Source organism: Saccopteryx leptura, chromosome 4, assembly GCF_036850995.1.
Source record: "Saccopteryx leptura isolate mSacLep1 chromosome 4, mSacLep1_pri_phased_curated, whole genome shotgun sequence".
In the NCBI taxonomy this organism is placed as follows: Eukaryota; Metazoa; Chordata; class Mammalia; order Chiroptera; family Emballonuridae; genus Saccopteryx; species Saccopteryx leptura.
In genome coordinates this window covers 114457812-114478122 of record NC_089506.1, presented here as the reverse complement: position 1 = coordinate 114478122, position 20311 = coordinate 114457812, and the positions used below count along the sequence as shown (strand labels likewise).

At 32.8% G+C, this 20311-nt stretch overlaps 1 protein-coding gene across 3 annotated transcripts in view; it reads right to left on the bottom strand.

The window, feature by feature from the left end:
• Positions 1-20311, bottom strand: part of NBEA (neurobeachin) — a 739008-nt gene that overhangs the window by 603567 nt on the left and 115130 nt on the right. For all 3 annotated transcript variants that reach the window (XM_066381029.1, XM_066381023.1, XM_066381024.1), the window contains exon 11: positions 5881-5989. In XM_066381029.1, coding sequence (XP_066237126.1) covers positions 5881-5989 — 109 coding nt within the window. The remainder of the gene's footprint in view (positions 1-5880; positions 5990-20311) is intronic.

The following is a 20311-nucleotide window of genomic DNA, read 5'->3' as shown; positions in this document are numbered from 1 at the left end:
AGTCACCAGCCACTCAACCCTAAAACACAGGTCACATTACACTTTTATCTTCATTATCCACTTATTAGTCAAACTATCAGTATAGGATCAGTAAGGTGTAGTATTACTTATGTCCATCATGACCATATCAAAGACAACTCAATAAATCTGACTTAAGCATACAATGGACTTGCATACTTCTACATGAGATGTCACAAACTCAAATGATTACAATATGCAAATAGTTAACAACAAAGCATGAATTAGGGTAGAATACAATAAGGAGTGGTGAAGACTATTCAAGGTACCTACAGGAAATAAAATTCAAAATTAAAAAACATTTCATTGAGTCAAACAAAAGACTTCTTTGGCCACTTTCCCCTGCCTGACACTACTCTGATTCACCAGCTTTCTCTACCACACTCCCTCGACCTATAAAACCCTTTATAGCCATTTTCTCTACTGTAATAGCAGAGCGTGACACTTTTCATTTAGCCATCAGAAAACACACATGTTGAACAGGTACTATTTTCTAGCCACTCTACTTGGCATTGTGGAAAGAACAGTTAACAGAACTGAGAAAAAAAGAGTTTGCCCTCATAGAATTTGCATTCTAAGTTAAAAGAAGGCCAGGGTACACAATAAATAAATAAAATAAAAAGGTAAAATACATGGCATGTTAAATGTTTATAAGTGAACAAAACATGCATGATAAAAACATGAAGTGGATAGGAAATTTGCAGAAGGGTGGTTAAAGGAAGGTATTACTACAAAGGAAGCATTTAATTACAATAGTTTGAAGTATGATAACACCAGCAATAATTTGGTATTGGTGGGCTTGTAGGTTTGAGAAAACACCAATGATGAGCAGATAAGCAACAGTCCTGCAAATTCAAAACAAGTCCTTAGAGCATAATTTTGCATGAGAATTTTTAAAGAAGATTACTGCAATAGTCCTAACACATAGTTGAGTTATCAAAGGTAGGAGGGAGCAAAAACAAATGAATATTTGAGTAAAAACAAAACAGCAAAGATTGAGCACTCATTTTAAAGGAACTTCAATTAAACATACACAATACTTTTAAATTCTAAAATATTATTCATGTATAGGGGAATAAAATGAAATAAGCAATCAATCGTTATTTAAAGCTTCCATCAGATCCATCACTAGTTATAATTACACATAACTTTTCTTATACATTCCATTTTTATTTAGTAACAATAGTTTCAAGAACATTCATACTTTGGCAAAATAAAACAAAACAAAACACCTTAAAAGTTTTCCGGAAAACAATCTAAATGTGATGAAGAAGAAGGCCTCTCATCAAACTACATTGCTTGATACCTAACTTATAGCTTCTAGACGACCTTCCTTGATAACTAACTTATACCTTTTAAGACAGGAGATAAACCTAAGACAGTTAACCATTAACTTGTTATTAGTCAATGGTAAAATAGAAATAGAATCTTTATTTTCTATATGATTCGCCTGGCAGCTGACTGTTTAAAAGAAACAACAGGGCAACCACTCATTTGAGAAGGCTGAAAAGTATGTTACTTTTTAGATAAACAAGCATGCAAATACATTTTATTTATTTAATTCAACAAATACTGATTGAGTCCTGCACTTTTTCAGGTGCTAAAGATACAGCACCAAGGTGAGAAAAAAGGATACTGTCCCTGCTGTCATGAATCTGAAGCATACATTCTAGTTAAACGAGGCATAAAATAAAATTTTTAAAATATCTGAACAGTGCTATAAAATATTAGCAGGGTAGAGTGATGGTTATAGAAGGAGTACTATTCTATTTAGAATGATTGGGACACATTCTCTGATAAGATGTCAAAAGCAAAATTGGGGAAAGAATGCAAAGATCTTGAGATGGAAACATGATCACCATTTCAGTTTTTACAAGAAAGACATAAAAGTCTGTGACTACAAAAGAGAAAGTGAGGAGAATGTTAGAGATGATACCAGAAGTAAGAGATTTATGAATTGAATCTGAAAAGGATATAAGAGTAAGATCTGGCACATTTTAGGAGCACTAGTCTGACTGCAAGTGAAAAATGGACTAAGAGTAATGAATGGTGAAAGATGACGATCTGAACTAGGATCACACTGATGGACACAGAAAGGAGTGGAGTAGTAAGTATGAAGCAATCACTGATTCCAGATATGTTTTAATACTAAATCATATACAATAAATTGCTGAGAGTATAAATTTAGTGTGTGATAAAGTAGAGTCAAAAAGACTGAACATTTTTGGTTTGAAGTACTTGTTGAATGGTGATGCTAATCAACTAAGAGAAGACTGAAGGATAAAGGCTAGAAAAAGTAACTATTTGGATAACTTAGATTTATCAAGTTTACTAGATATCCAACTGGAGCTGAATATGAGAGACTAGAAATCAAAGGAAATGTTGTGGTTGGAGATATACATTTGAGGATATTGTGTATTTACAGGATAAGGAATGCTAAGGGAATGACCTCTGACTGTAAACAGAACAATAAAGAGGTTTCCAAGACTTAGCCCCCAGACAGCACAACCTTCAGAATTTAAAAAGAAGGAAAGGAACTACTAGGAGAGAAAAAAAGTTCAAAAAGAAAAGAAACAAAAATACTGTTACAAAATACAATTTTAGAAAGCATTTCAAGGAAAGAATGTTAAACTGAAACGTTAAAAGGTCCAGAAAGATGAAGACCAAGAACCATAAGGTTAAGAACATGAAGGTTACTGGGGACACACGGCCACCTGAATAAAAGTGAAGAGATGAGTGTGTGGCTGGAAGAAGAATGAATCTGAGGACTGACACAACTCAAGGAACACAGGAGTGGTTTCACCTCTGACAATGAACATCTCCACTCAACTAATAAAAACAGAAACACCGTAATCATCCCAATGTATAAAGAGCATTTGATAAAATCCAATACCTGCTTATGATTTAAAAAATCTCTTAGCAAACTTGATATAGTTTCTTAATTTGAATATAAAAAATCTACAAAATGTAATCTATACTAGCATATATCTTACTTAGTGGATAATTATTATAAGTTTTGCTCATGAAATCTGAAAATAGATAGAAATGTCCACCATTACAACTTCTATTCGGCACTATGCTGAACACCTTACATAGTACAGTAATGCAGGTAAAAAAACGTAAGTATTAGAAAGACAAAACTTATCATTCTCAGATATATGATTTTTAACAGAAAATTTTTTGAAAAATCTACAAACTACTAGATTTAAGAGAGGAATAACAAGACCAGTATATAAAAGACCAATATAAACACTAATTATATTTCTATATACCAAGCACAATAAAAGATTAAATTTATAAAATCTCAAATATATAGGGGAAAAAACCCAGCAAAAAGAAAGTTTTCTATAGAGAAAACCTCCAAAGAGACCTAAATAAATAGAATGATATGCTAAGTGTATGAATTAAAACATTCAATATAAAAATGTCAATGTAATACGATAAAAACCCTAGGATTTTTTTTATTTGTCAAAATCGAAAAGCTGATTTATATGCTCACGCAGAGGCCCAAGAATAGCCGAGGCAATTCTAAAGCACATTCAAGTCAGATGGCACACTATGAAATATCAAGATAGTGTTATAGTGCCTCAATGGTAGAAAAAAAACATGATAAGATAGGAAATGATCTCAGTTACATATGGTCACCCAGTTAAATATATATACAGAGAGAGAAAATAAATAAAGTTTGAACTCTGCACCTCATGTGATACATAAATTCAATTGGAGGTGGATTGTAAGCCTAAAGATGAAAAGTCAACACAATTTTGAGACTCATGTCTTTGGCATACATAATTCAAAGTAAAGTAATTATAAAAGAAAATAAAAACTTGACCTATATTAAAATTAAAAACTTTGTTCATTAAAAAAAACCATTAAGAGAATAAGAGAAAAGAATCAAAGAATTAGAAACATTTACCATACACGTCCAACAAAGGACTCATATCCAAGATATATACAGAAATTCCAAAAATTAAGAATAGAAAACCCAAATGAAAATGGGCAAACACAGCAGTTTTTAATGAAAGACAACCAATTAGACAACAAATATATGAAAATGCTCAACTTAATTTTTCATCAGGGAAAGGTAAATGATAAATTGTGATGTAAAGAATGGAAGACTATCTTTACAAATCACATATCTTATAATTATTATAGAGGAAAAACTACAACAACAATAAAAGACAAACTCCAATTATTTAAAATTGGCAAAGGTTCTGAATATATATTTCTCAAAAAAGTATATAAAGAGACAATATACACATGAAGAGATGTTCAACATTATTAGATATCAGATCAATGCAAATAAAAATAATAATGCCTTTTCACACCCACCAGTATTGCTAAAGTAAAAAAAAGACAAATAGCAAGTGTTAGCAAAAATGTGAGAAAACTGGAAACCTATATATAGATTTGCTGATGAGAATGTAAAATGGCAGAGCTACTTTGGAAAACAGTCTGGCAGTTTCTTAAATGATTAAACATAAAGATACAAGGACTCAGCAAATCAATTCACAGGTATCTACCAAAGAGAACTAAAAACATATGTCCACACACAAACTTGTACATGACAATTCATAGCACCACTTTTCAGAGTAACAAAAAGAAAAAAATTCAATGTCCACTGAAAGATGAATATATAAGCAAATGTAGTAAATACATACAATGGAATATTATTCAGTTGTAAAAAAGAATGAAGTTCCTCTTATAAATCATTACGCTTAGGGAAATAAGCTAGATACAGAAGGACATTTATTATATGACTTACTTATATGAAATAGCTAAAATATGCAAAATCAGAAAGACAAAAAAGTAGATTACAGACTGCCTTTGCATGGAGGTCTTGGAACAGGGAATGTTGGCAAAGGACATACATAAATAAGGACTTCACCGAAGATAAACAATAATGTCCAATTTATATATGTCCAATATCTTCAAAATCTATAAAAATGCAAATTAATACCACAATGAGAAAATATGTATACCCACTATACTTACAGTATAAGATGAAGGACATTAATTCTGAGAAACAGCAAGAACTGAGTAAGTATATTTATTTGAAGTCTTTTCATAATACCTCTAATTTTAAGCTAAGTATTAGGCAAAAAAAAAAAAAATGCTCAAGTAAGAATTATGCTAATAAAGCGTCAGTAAATTGATGACAAGTATATTGCAGTGGTAGTTCCGGATAGTGATTGTGTCGTACACATTAATGCAGCCAAGGCATTTCATAGTATCTCATTCATGGAAAACGCAAATTTACACACATCTTCTAAGCAATTCCCATTACTCTGCATATACAAAACAGTCCAACAATTAAAACGATTTAAAGAAAAATAACTTATACCCCTTGCAAGATAGCTCAGCTGGTTAGAGCATCATCCAGATATGCCAAGGCTGTGTGTTTGATCCCCAGTCAGGGCACATACAGGAATCAACCAGAAAGAGAGTAAACGAGTGGAAGAGCAAATCAATGTCCTCTCCACTCTCCCTCTCTCTAATCTCTCTATATGTATTTCTCCCTCCCTTCTCTCTAAAATCAATCAATAAATTTTAAAAATTTTAAAAAGAAACACAATTATATCAATAAATTCTTTAATAAAATGAACAAAAGCAGATGAAATATTTTTAGTTTCTAGTTTCACTTGGAATTTTTTATTTATATAAATTTCTAACACCCAATTTAGTTCAGTGTCTACACTTACATCTAGGTGCATAATATAAAAATTCTATTATTGGGAATTAGCCCAAATATAGCCTCTATACAGCCAATGAAAAGGAAACTACAGAAAATGTATCATTAGTGATTCTCAGCTGTCCATCCTTGAATGCTACACAATAAAACTATCGTTACATACCACTTACCTTTTCCAGTAAGTAGCCAATGACTAAAAAGCCTTTTCCACCCAGCATCTGTTCTTGCATGGCTACTGAACTTTTAAGTAGTTCAACCAGGAATGCCAAAAGAGTAGCACTGCATGTAAAGTACAGATAATTTCATTATGTAATCATCAAATGTTGATTATAAACAGTGTTGAGTTTCAGTATTTTATTACACAAAAAGATAATAACCACATTCAAATCTAATCTCTTTTGCTGACAAAGACTATTACACCTTATATTATGCAATAATTATTTTCTCAAAGGCATGAGAAAACTAGTTTCATCTATTTAAAATTAAATTATCATAAAGCAGCACATAACTGTGTGGTGTTTTACATTCCAAGGCAAAACATCAAAGTTTACCTATACACATATATATTCCCTGCTTCATATAAATCTAACATAAGAAACATACCTACAAATATGTCATTTTGCCAAAATAAATACTTTATCATAACATTTCTTTGAAGAATATGCTATCTTAAAAAAGAATTTTAAATGTGTACACAAGATTGCTTTGAAAGAACACACCTATTTTTAAATAATCTTTTCAATTAGACATATTTTTTAACAACTTTTATTTAAATAAAATGCATCTAGAGGAATATGCAACATATTACTTATGTCCATATATGACCTCAAAAAAAGATCATGAGAACAGGGAAAATAAATGACTTAGTAATATTAATGTAAAAAGTGACACTAACACAATGTCTACACAACACAAGGAAGCACACAAGATATGTGCCAGACAATAATGAAACACAATATGGCAACTGAATGAAGACACAAAAGAAAACTAAACTACTACACTGATTTAAGCTCAGATAATATATTACTTCACAAAGTTACATAGAACAATTTTCAAAGAAGACCATTAATACATGATACCATTTCTAGCTACATGCTTACCACAGTTTGTAACAATGACTATAAACCAGTTTACCAGTAATTAAAATATTTATTTACAGTGCTTTACAAAGTACCCTAAATTACCTATTTATATTCACAAGAATGGGCAAAGCCTCAAATCTCTAAATATATTTTAACACATATGTACTCATTCCATTAAGAAATTAAAAAAAATTTTTAATGAGAAAAACTTGAAAATTATTAATGCCCAAAAGTAATCTGAAGTTATTCTATTTGCCAAAGTTTTTCTAGCTCTTCTCATTTCAATAAAAATGACAACACATTTTTCTGACAATGTGACTATTCTTGTTCAAATCAGAAATATTCTCATAAAATAATTAATAAAATTATTATTTTAAAAATCAACTGATTATATTTCAGCTAGAAGAAATACAGTATATCTGGAAATAAGGTCTTTTATTACAGGAAATTAAAATTCAATTATATTATCCAGCCCTTATCTTTAAGCCACAAAAACAAGTAAACTAGTATCACAAGTCAATAATATTTTATGTTGTTCTACAAATCAAAGATAGACATTTACAAGAAAAACACAACCACCAAGGAATTCCTTATAATTTCTAAAAATGTTTCCGTAAAAAAAGAACAACTATGAAAAGCAATATAATCAATTTTAAATTAATTGTATCAATAGTCAAAGTCAAATCAAAAATAACTGCTTAAGTAACTATACACAAAAAATTTCTACCTAAAAATTTGAAAAGAATGAAGATAACTACTGCATAGAGATTATACAATTTCCTAGTCTGTTCATGGAATTTTGTCCTATACCAAAGTTAGTGACTTAAGGACAAAGATGAGCAGGAGTTCTAAACATCAGCACTGCCAAAAAGACTAGAAAAGCATCACTCTACTCCCTAGGGTCCATAATAACATGATAAAAGTATTTCTGACAATAAATCACCTTTCTATGTGGAGCCGTATAAAATTACAAGGATGCCATGAATTTTCTTATTCTTTTATGTCAGTGAGAAAACACTATCTCAAACTTCTAATAAATTAACTCAGACTTCTAAACACAATGGAGTTTCATTACAAAATCAGAAATATTAATTTTTTATTCCCAAATCTTAACACATGACTAGGCTATCCATATATTAATTTTACTTCAATTTAAATTGTAAGAACAATTGAAAGGTCAAATTAATTCACTAATAAAGGTAGTATTAATTAATTTATACCTAAAACCCAATGCAACAGCAATATTGTATATATTTAAAATATTTAAAATAGGTATATTTGACACGGTGGATGTAACAGTAAATAGAGGGCCATCTTCGAAGAGGTATATTTTCAAACATAATTTAACAAACTTACCAGTAACTAAAATGCATCGGATTGCTGCAGGGCTCACAATATACTTGCAAAATTCTGTGTACTGCCATACAAAATTTCTCTCCATTCTTGCCTATTTCCAACTCCCCTAGATACAAAGGCAAATATAAAGGATACTTCAGCCCATTCCTACATCTCCTACATACTACTTCCTGTCTAGACACATCAGTTCATCTGTAGAGATCTAAATATACCAGATAAATCAAAAGCAAGTATCAGTGTCAGCTAAAACTACTATACACAACATAGAACATTCTCTTGAAAAGTATAGCAATACCTAGAAACAGATGTTCGCAGGAATTTTTTACTTGATAGACAAAAAATGTTCTTTTATCTCATAAGTAAAATTGCTAAACTCTTCAAGAAACATTGTAACATATGTTCTGTAAGTAGCAATTCTACTTCAAAACAGTTGCTGGTTTCTAATTCTGTCTTCTTTTAAGGAAAAAGACACTAATAATCTAGAAGTTTATTTCTTAAAAGTAATTACCATCTTCCAATTCTTAATAAGCTTCAATTAAATTAGGAACGAATACTTATTTCAAGTGTTGTACTTATAAAGGTTTAGACCTTGGGAAAACTGAAAAAAAATAATATAACACCTTTAATAACTTAGTATATTCATTAATATCTCCAGAGTTTTCTGGTCCATATTATTAAATAAAACCACATCTATATCTGTGAATTTTAATGACTATGTATGAATGACTAAATTATTTTTCTAATAAAAAATGCATACTACATTTAAGTTACCTTAAAATGTATGTAAGTGCTGTATAAAAGTATAGATTTTTACTTGATTTTAATATTATTTTACCCATTCTAATTTATCTATTATTAATTTTTAAAAATAACTCATGTAATATGACTGCAAAAGTTTTATTATTTGAGGTACTTTATTATTTAAAGATGAACAATATCAATAAAGATAGACCTAATTTATAACTGAAGTGATTAATATTGAATACATAACCTAAGCTCAGTTAGACCTAATTTATAACTGAAGTGATTAATATTGAATACATAACCTAAGCTCAGTTAGACCTAATTTATAACTGAAGTGATTAATATTGAATACATAACCTAAGCTCAGTTCAAAAGCAGTTCTGAGAACACAGAAACTGGCTTTTCCGTGTGCTTTTCACTGAAAGCAAGTACCTCAGCTAGATGAGCTGTCTTGTATATTAAGAGGAATGGAATTAATAATGTTAAAATGAAATAGTCACCCTGAGTTTCAGTACCTTCCCTTATAAAACAATTAATCTATTTTTAAAAACACTACAATAAAGTAAATATCAGATTAAATTCAGAGGCAGGTAAAGTTCCAATAAGATTTAAGGTACCAGTAAGGAGGGAAAATCTTTTTTACTTTTTCATAAACTTTTACCTCCTCTTAGGTAACTTAATTTAGTACTGAGATACATTGAAATCTTACAATAGATAAATTATATAAAATATCTGATACCATAGTTTATATGCTATTTCTTTCACTACAAAACTCTCTGGAGATGAGACTGATCACAGTAGAATTAAAACTGTAAAAGAAATCAACTCAAGTCCACACTCAATAATTTCACACTCACACAATTTTAAGCCACACACACACACACACACACACACACACACACACACACACACAAATACAGTAAGTTAGTAGAGTTAAATTCCTTCACAGTTCAAAATTAGAGAGGCCTAAACTAAAACTTCCTAAACTTCAGGTACATTTAACAGTCATTTTTAGAAAATATAGTCCTGAAGATATGCAATGAGTTCTGATACCCAAACTGTCACATCCATCAGTTCAGACATCAAATGGAGATGTATGCCAAAATTAGTAAAATACGCTCATCTGCAGAGTCAGATAAGGAAATCGGGGAAATGCAGTGCAGTAAAATATAAAGACAGAAGGAATACACTGGGTGGCACAACAAACCACTGAGGGCCACATGCAAAAGAATGAAACTTGACTACAGTTTGTCCTCTGCACAAAAATTACTTCAAAATGGATCGAAGATCTAAATAGAAGATCTGAAACAATAGAGCACATAAAAGAAAGCATAGGTACTAAATAAAATAAGCTCATGGACCTTAGCCAGAAGAACAATTTATAAATTTGACCCCAAAGGGAAGGGAAGTAAAGGCAAAAATAAACAAATGGGGTCATATCGAACTGAAAAGCTTTTGTTTAGCAAAAAAAAACTGACAGAAAAACAATAAGGCAGCCACCAAAGGGAGATGATACAAACAACAGCTCCAATAAGGAGTTAATATCCAAAATATATAAAGAACTCATAAAGCTCAGCAACAAACAAGCAAACAATCCAATTAAAAAATAGGGAGAAGATCTGAATAGACACTTCTCCCAAGAAGACATACAGATGGCCCACAGGCATATGAAAAGATGTTCTTCTATACTAGCTATTAGAGAAACTCAAATCAAAACTACAATGATACATCACACCTGTTAGATTGGCTGTTATCAACAAGACAGGCAATAATGTTTGAGAGGTTGTGAAGAAAAAGGAACCCTCGTTCACTGCTGGTGGAAATGTAAACTGGTACAGCCATTATGGAAGAAAGTATGGTGGTTTCTCTAAGAACTAAGAATAGAAATATGACCTGGCAATTACTCTACTGGGTATCTACTCAAAAAATTCAAAAAACATTGGTGCGTTAAGACACATACACCCCATGTTCATGGCAGCATTATTCACAGTGGCCAAGACATAGAAACAACCAAAGGGTCTACTGAGAGAGGACTGCATAAAGAAGATGTGGTACATATATACAATGGAATAATACTCAGCCATAAGAAATGATGACATATTGCTATTTACAACAACATGGTTGGGCCTTGAGAACATTATTCTGAGTGAATTAAGTAAATCAGAAAAAGCTAAGAACTATATGATTGCACACAGATGTGGGATATAAAACTGAGCACATGGACATAGGTAAAAGTGGTTACCTGGGGGAGGGCTTTGGGAAGGAATGGGTGGAAGGAGGGGAGTAAAGAAAAACAAGTATGAGGTGATGGGAGAGTGATCTGACTTTGGGTGATGGGCACACAACACAATCGACAGTTCAAATACTAAACAGATATTTACCTGATCTGTGTACTCCTATGGATCAATGTCACCCCATTAAATTTAATTTTCTAAATAAAAAAAAAAACACTGAGTCTGCCCTTCGCCATGAACTCTCTCCTCAATAATTTCTATCTTTTCTTTCAGCCCAACAAGGAGACAGGTGGCCTTAAAAACTGAATTGCTACCACTGTCATGGAAAAGAGTATTCTTTAAAGACTGTTAAAAGTTTGTCAAGCTGTTATTCATTGTTATCTTTCCTTGGTAACAAAATTTGATTTTGTATTTCATTAGCCTATTTTAATTCTGACAAAATATATTATAGCCCCCCAAAATAGAAGTTTACTAAAGTGAAATGTGTCAGAATTTGTCTTATAAAGGAAAAAGTATTTTTAAATTTATACATGTAAATGAATTAATTTTAAACATCTTATATCAATTATGTGTTAGTGTATAGTATCTACCAGTATTTACATAATTTGAGAGCAAAACAGTCTTTTGATCAGTTCCATTTATAATTCTCTATAAAACATCTAATAGAGATTTACTGAAAATGCTCCAATATAAAAGCAAAGCCTAACAGTTTGCAATTTAACCCCAACTGACAAATGGCCATTTACAATGCTCTAAATGCCCTCGTCCCTTTATGAAAACTTTCTTGGACGTATTACATGAGGCAGCACCATGTAATAGTAGCCATGTCATAATCTAGGGATACATGAATACTGTAGAATACCGTATCACTTCCTAACTCCAAAAATTCAAAATTTTAAAGCAACAACAGAAATAGGTTACAATCACATCTGTGTGATCTTAACCATGCATGCACACTCCAATTCCCTTCCAGACAGAAGCACGCCACGGCAGGTAGGCCAATGACAGGCGCTGCACCTGGTGCTGCTCTACTTTTGGTCAAGCCCCAGCCTAGCGAGTAGAAACAGGATTAAATACACACCCTAGGAGTGCTGAAATGACTGAATATAGAAAATAAGTGTTTAAACAGCTGATTACACTGAAAGCTAAAATAATTACCTTACCCTTAGGCTTTATATGCAGGATGTGGCAGAAGTAGGTTTACAGCTGTGAGGGTGTGAAAGTTTATTCTTGTACTATTATTTATTAAAGATTATATTATTTTCCTACAATTTTAAATCTACTTTTGCCCCTACCCTGTATCCCCAGGAGTTTTCTAATCTTTTAATAATTACCTTTTTTAAAAAATGATCTATGCAAAAAAAACTGACTTCATTTCTTTTCTTGTGTGGTTGTGTGTGTACAGTTCTGAGAATTTTAGATATCTAGATTTGTATAATCTCACAAAAATCAAGACCCCGCCGGGGTTGCGACCCACAGGTTGAGAACCGCTGTCCTAATCCATTATAGTTTTACAGTCACAATCTTCTGACACCCATAACATTGGGTAATACCTTATCTCTTATCCATCACTGCAGTTTTGACTTTTCATGAGTTTCTTATAAATAGAGTCATACAGTATGTAACCTGAGTATGTCACCAACCTCAACATACTGCCTTTGAGATTCAGGCAAGTAGCTACATACATCAAAAGTGTATTCCTTTTAATTGTTCAATAGCAATCCATTGTATGAATGGATCACAGCAGTTTGTGGACATTTGAGTTATACAGAGTTAACACCAATTATGAACAGAAGGTATTTTGCAAATGTTCAAATAAAGGTTTTTGTGTGAACACAGTTTTCATTCATTTCTCATAAACACAATCCCAGGAGTAAAATGGCTGAATGAGGCAGTAAGTGTATATTTAACTGTGTAACAACCTGCGAAACAGCCAGACTAGCTGCACTCCTCAGCAATGCACAGCATTCAGTCACGCTGCTCTTCATCCGTGCCAGGAGTATTTTTATTATGGCCATTCTAAGTGTGTAGTTGTTACCTCACAGTGTTTGTTGTTGTTTGTTTGTTTCTTTATTGACTGATTTCAGTGAGAGAGGAAGGGAAAGAGAGAGAGAGAGAGAGAGAGAGAGAGAGAGAGAGAGACAGGAACATCGATCCGTTCCTGTTATTTGTCCTGACCTGGAATTGAACCGGCAACCCCTGTACTTTGGGATGATGCTAACCAACCGAGCTATCCAATCAGGGAAACTTACAGTGCTCTAAATAAATATTTCCCTACTTTTTAATGGTGTTCAAGAACTTTTCATGTCCTATTTTCCCACTCTTATATCACTTTAGTAAGGTGTCTGTTCAATTCTGCTGATTTTTAAAAATTGAATTTTATAATTTCTCAGGTTTGAACAGTTTAATATATTCTTGATATAAATCTTTTGTCAAATAAATAATTTTCTATCATCTTCCTCCAGTCTGTAGGATGTTTTCTCATTTTATCTTTTGCTGAGAATAAGGCTTTAACTTTGAGGAAGTTAAATTTATCATTTTTTGTGTCAAATTTATTATTTTTTAATGTATCATGCTTTTGGTGTCATATCCAATATGACTTTACCTAGTCTAGATTACAAAGATTTTCTCCTCTGTTTTCTTCTAAAACTTCTATAGTTTTATATTTTACATTTAAAGTTAATTTGTATAAAGTTTGAGGTTTAGGTAAAAAAAAAATTTTTTTTTTTGCATATAACGACCCTTCCTCCCTTAGACTGCTTTTGCACCTCCACCAAAAATCAAGAGTAGTGTGGAATATTTCTGAACACTATGTTTTCCACTGTTACATATGTCTATCATTGCTCATGCCAAACTGTCTTCATCATTATAGCGTTAGAGCGAGTTTTAGAGCCAAATAAATATGATTCCTCCAACTTTATTTTGTTTCAAAATTATTTATTCTATCCTAGTTACTTTGACTTTCCACATAAACTTTAAAACCATCTTGTCTAGATCAACAGTCAAATCCAGCCAAGTATTTGTTAATATGTTAAATCTACAAATCATTTTAATGATACCTTTACAATACTGAAACTACCTATATATGAATATAATATATACCTTATCTTTTATTTAAGATTTTGCTTTATTTCATCAGCAATGTGTAGATTTTAGCACACAAATCCTATATATATTTTGGACACTTACATTTAAAATACTTAAATTCTGAAGCTATTGTTAAAGGTATTTTTATTTTGTTTCCTACCACACATTATTAGTATAGAGAAATATAATGTATTTTTAAGAGAACAAACTTGCATATATTTTGTTAGATTTATAAATATTGTAAATACATATTTCATTTTGGGGTATTACATAATTTGTATTGTGTTTTTAATTTCAAGTTCTACTTCATTGTTGGTATATAGGAAAGCAATTGAGTTTTTTATATTACTTTTGCACCCTACAAACTTGCTGTAAATTGTTTATTAGTTCCTCGATGTTTTTTGTTGATTTTTTCTGGTTTTCTATATAGACACTAATGCCATCTGTGAACAAATTCAGTTTTATGTCTTCTAATCTATGTATTTTGTTTTCTTCTCTTACCCATTTAGCAAGGTCTTATAGTACAACTTTGAAATGGAGTAGTGAAAAGGAACACTTTGCCTTGTATCCAGTCATAGTGGGATGGCTTTGAGCTTTTGACCAAGTATGATGGATGTTACCTGTACAGAAAGGTTCTCTCTATTGCTAGTTTATCTAACTTATTTATTTATATTTTCTTAACATTTTTTAATGTATTGAATTTTAGAGAGAGGAGAGAGACAGAGAGAAAGGAGAAAGAGAGTAGGGAGAAGAAGGACGCATCAACTCATAGTAGTGGCTTCCTTTATGTGCCTTGACCGGGCAAGCTGGGCGTTTCAAACCAGCAACCTCAGTGCTCCAGGTAGACATTTTATCCACTGCGTCAGTACAAGTCAGGCTATTTTTGTATTTTTGGATGGCATCAAATGCTTTTTCTGCATCTATTGATATGAGTAATTTTTTTTAGCCTGTTGTTATGATAGATTACATTAACTGATTTTTGAATCTTGAACCAGACTTGCATACCTTGAATAAATCCCACTTGGTGTGGTGCATTATTCTGTTTACAGATTTTTGGATTTAATTTGCTAATATTTTGTTGTGAATTTTAGCATCTATGTTCATCAAACATACTGTTTATAGTTTCCTTAATCAATGTTTTTTTCTGGGTTTGGCATTAGCATAATCCTGGCCTTATAGAATGAGTTAGAAAATAGTTCCTCTGAGTCGATCCTCTTAGAGAGATTGTGGAAAATTGTCATACGTTTTTAAAATATGTTTGGTAGAATTCACTAGTGAACCAATCTGGGCCTGTGGTATCCTGTTTCTGGAGAATTCTCGACTTATGATTAATTTTCTTTAAAATCATAGGTCTATTCAGAATGTCTATGTCTTCTTGTTTGAGTTTTGGCAGATTGTTTCTTTCAAGGAGTTAGTTCCTTCACCTAGGTTGGTAAATTTTGGGGCATAGAATTGTTCATAGCATGTATGGTACAATCCATGGTATTCCATCTTGCAAAATGTTTAAACCTACTTATTAGAGCTAGAATTTTGTAAATTCCTTAACTTTTATGTGAATAATTGTGGCTTCCGTTAAAAGGAGTAGTTCTATTTGTTCCTTTCCAACCTGTATGACTTTTGTTTTCTTTGTCTTGCCTTATTGCAATGGCTAGAACCTCTGATGCAGACCAGATCTGCACATGTACAGCTCAGAGATGAGTTCATACTAATTTTACAGATTTACTTTCACATATTCTTCCCTGATAACTTCCAGTTCTGGAGGCCTCTTTTCAGTTCTCCTGACAAAATGCTCGGGCTTCATCATCCTCACTCTGCTGTGCACTTCCATAACTTTGCCCATATCCAGGGCAAATCAGTTGTAAAAGAGAGTAACAAAAAAAAATAGCAATAGAGGAATTTCTGGTTCTGAATGTAAGAAGCCTGGAAGCCACCACTTCATCCTATCAGGTATGAAGCTGATCAGACTGAAAAATCAACAACTCTTTTTTTTTCTTTCTGAAGTTGGAAACGGGGAGGCAGTCAGACAGACTCCCGCATGCGCCCAACCGGGATCCACCCGGCATGCCCACCAGGGGGCGATGCTCTGCCCATCTGAGACGTTGCTCTATTGCAACCAGAGCCATTCTAGCATCTGAGGCAGAGGCCATAGAGCCATCCTCAGCGCCCGGGGCCAACTTTGCTCCAATGGAGCCTCGGCTGCAGGAGGGGAAGAGAGAGACAGAGAGGAAGGAGAGGGGGAGGGGTGGAGAAGCAGATGGGCACTTCTCCTGTGTGCCCTGGCAGGGAATCGAACCCGGGACTCCTGCACGCCAGGCCGACGCTCTACCACTGAGCCAACTGGCCAGGGAAACAACTCTTATAGGACCCAAAAAGAGAGGGAAAGAGAGCAAACTGCCCATAAATGTTTAAAGCAGCTTTCCTTATAACTGCCAAAACCTGGAAGCAACCAAGACATACTTCTGTAGGTAAATGAGTAAATAAACTGTGTTACATCAGAAAATGAAATGTTCAATGCTATAAAGAACTGAGATATCAAGCCATGAAAAGACATGAAGGAATTTTAATTACATATCAATAAGTGAGAGAGAACAATCTGAAAAGGCTGTATGTGTATGATTCCAACTACAGTATGTGACACTCTGGAAAAGGCAGGCATAAGGGAGACAATGAAAAGATCAGTGGATTCAGGGAGTGGGGTGAACAGACAAAACAGGATTTTTAGGGAAATAAAGATCATTTTTATAATATTATCAAGAGCCACAGAAAGCACAATACCAACAGTAAACTCTAAGATAAATTATGAACTTTGCGTGATTATGATATATCAATTTAGGTTTACCGCTGATTAAAAAGTATGATTCTGCTAAGTGACACTGATAACACGGAAGGGTATGTATGTGCAGGGAGGAAGCGTACATGGGAGATTCCCATAAATTTTATTGTAAACGTAAGACAGCTCTAAAAAAAAAGTTTTTAACAAAAGTAAAAATAATTTTACAATTTATAGCAAAAATCAGTTAAAAACATAAAAACTGTGCAGAAGAAAAGGCAATAAATTTTTATTTAGGGCACTTTGAGTTTTAGATGTTTTCCACATGTTTTGGGTATATGATCCTAAATAGAATGCAGCCAGAACAAAAGCTTTGGGAGTTGTCAGCCTAGGTAACAAGACTATGAACCTAGAAACAAATTAAAATAAAAGCCAATAAATAAAAATACCAAACTAATTGCAATCTCCCAATGATGCCTTATTAATTCTTCTCTTATAGAGTGCATTCACTGCACACAAAGGTCATCACTCCAGGAGAGAGAAAGGTAAGGAATCTAAACACTTGGGAGACTTACAGTGTTATACCCACTTTTCCATTAAAAATATTCTGAGCTTTTGGCTCTGGCTGGTTGGCTCAGTGGTACTGTAGGCCTGGCAATGTGGAAGTCCCAGGTTCGAATCCTGGCCAAGACACACAGGAGAAGTGCCCATCTGCTTCTCCACCCTTTCCCCTCTCCTTCTTCTCTGTCTCTCTCTTCCCCTCCCACAGCCGAGGTTCCATTGGAGCAAAGATGGCCCAGGCGCTAAGGATGGCTCCATGACCTCTGCCTCAGGCACTAGAATGGCTCTGGTTGCAAAGGAGCAACAGCCCAAATGGGCAGAGCATCACCCTCTAGTGGGTTTGCTGGCTGGATCCCGGTCAGGCACATGTGAGAGTCTGTCTCTCTGCCTCCCTGCATCTCATTTCAGAAAAATCCAAAAAACCAAAATTCTGAGTTTTTGAAGCTCAATGGTATACATTTAGGATTATGACAATATTTCTTGTAAACAAAAATAATGTTAATTTTAGTTTTAAACTGTGATTATCATAAAATTAAAATAAATAAGACAATTTACCTTACTTATTTTCAAAAGGAATATAAAGACATAGAAAAGAAATTAATAGTATTCCATGAATAAAATAACAATACCTCTGTGACCAGATATGACTGAAATACTAACAGACAGAGGGTGTGACTGTGCCACCCAGAGGAAAGTGAAGGCAACAAGTGCATTAAAGATTATCTGTTGTACCATTATGGAGGAAAGTATGGTGGTTCCTCAAAAAACTGCAAATAGAACTACCTTATGACCCAGCAATCCCTCTACTGGGTATATACCCCAAAACCTCAGAAACATTGATACGTGAAGACACATGTAGCCCCATGTTCATTGCAGCACTGTTCACAGTGCCCAAGACATGGAAACAACCAAAAAGCCCTTCAATAGAAGACTGGATAAAGAAGATGTGGCACATATACACTATGGAATACTACTCAGCCATAAGAAATGATGACATCAGATCATTTACAGCAAAATGGTGGGAACTTGATAACATTATACGGAGTGAAATAAGTAAATCAGAAAAAAACAAGAACTATATGATTCCATACATTGGTGGAACATAAAAACGAGACTAAGAGACATGGACAAGAGTGTGGTGGTTACCAGGGGTGGGGGGAGGGAGGACATGGGAGGGAGGGAGGAAGAGAGTTAGGGGGAGGGGGAGGGGCACAGAGAACTAGATAGAGGGTGGCGGAGGACAATCTGACTTTGGGTGAGGGGTATGCAACATAATTTAATGACAAAAGAACCTAGACATGTTTTCTTTGAATATATGTACCCTGATTTATTAATGTCATCCCATTACCATTAATAAAAATTTATTTAAAAAAAAAAAAAAAAAAGATTCTGTGTTGTAAACTAAACGACACGTTAACATAGCATTAAAACGGCTTTCACCAATTTTAAGGGGAACTTTTTATGGAACAATTATTGTAGAAAAGCAATTACTTATTATAAAAAACACTCTGCATTATAAATGCACTATGCCTAACACAGAAAACAAAATTTCTCTGTTTCAAGCAGAATCCTAATGTACCTTATTTTTACTCCTTAGGAATGAATTTGTACAATCAATGTAAGTTCCATTTTACTCTCATTAAATCTCACTACACAAATTATTGTTTGTTTTTCTCCTCAATAGTAGTAGTTTCACATGGACTTCAAAGGCACTTTGTGTCTGTTGCATAACAAAAAACACATTCATTACTATGTAATATAGTAATATTTTTTAAAAGGCAAACTAGCAAATACACATCTCAAAAAGAGACAGATGCAGATTTCTGGAAAATATAAAAGTATTATGACTTGACAGGTATATATTCAAAAATATTTAAGTACTTTTGGAAACTGAAATAATTATCTCCTGTATATATGAACAACTTCCATAAGAAAGACAATTCTTACAACCATGTACTGACTTCACTTCATTTGCTTACTGAAAACAATCATATTTCATTTTTTATGTCAGTTGGGCTAACGGTATATAATAAAAATTTGACAGTATATGTATAATTGTCACTTTTCCTTGAACTAAAATTCAGGAAATATACAGTCAGACAACAGATTTTTATGTCACTTTGAAATATAAGAAAAAATCTGTTTTAGATAGTTACACAGTAGAAATTGAAATTTTCTTGGTTTACATATGATTGGTGTTAATTAGGTCTTTACAATGAAACTTTTAATTATTAAGAAGGTTATTTAATTAAGGAAATTATAAAATGCAAGATAATTACTGTAATAACTTTGGTTAGCTAAATAATTTGGGGAAAAATACTGATTTAAGTTCACTAAACAAATTAACAATTCATTAATATTACAAGAATATTCTTAACGAAAGAATCATTGACTTCAATGCATTATATGGGATTCTCTATATTTTTCATGTCTTATATTCTATCAGACCATCTATCAAACCACCCGTATCATAATAAAAACAAAAAAAAAGACTTTTCTAAGAATAAAATTATATACTTCCAAGAATTTATTTAAATTATCACTCGAAATTCAGTTTTGGTTTTTTTAATTTATCAGAGTTAAAACAAAATTAATATAAATTTTAATAACACAAAATTACATCATATCACCAGACTATCAATATTTACTGAGGAAACATAGAAAACTCCTTCAATGCCTACTGTATATCAGACAGTATGATACCTTATATATACTATCTTCTTTTAATTCATACTACAATAAAATAAGCTTGGCATTATTAAAATTA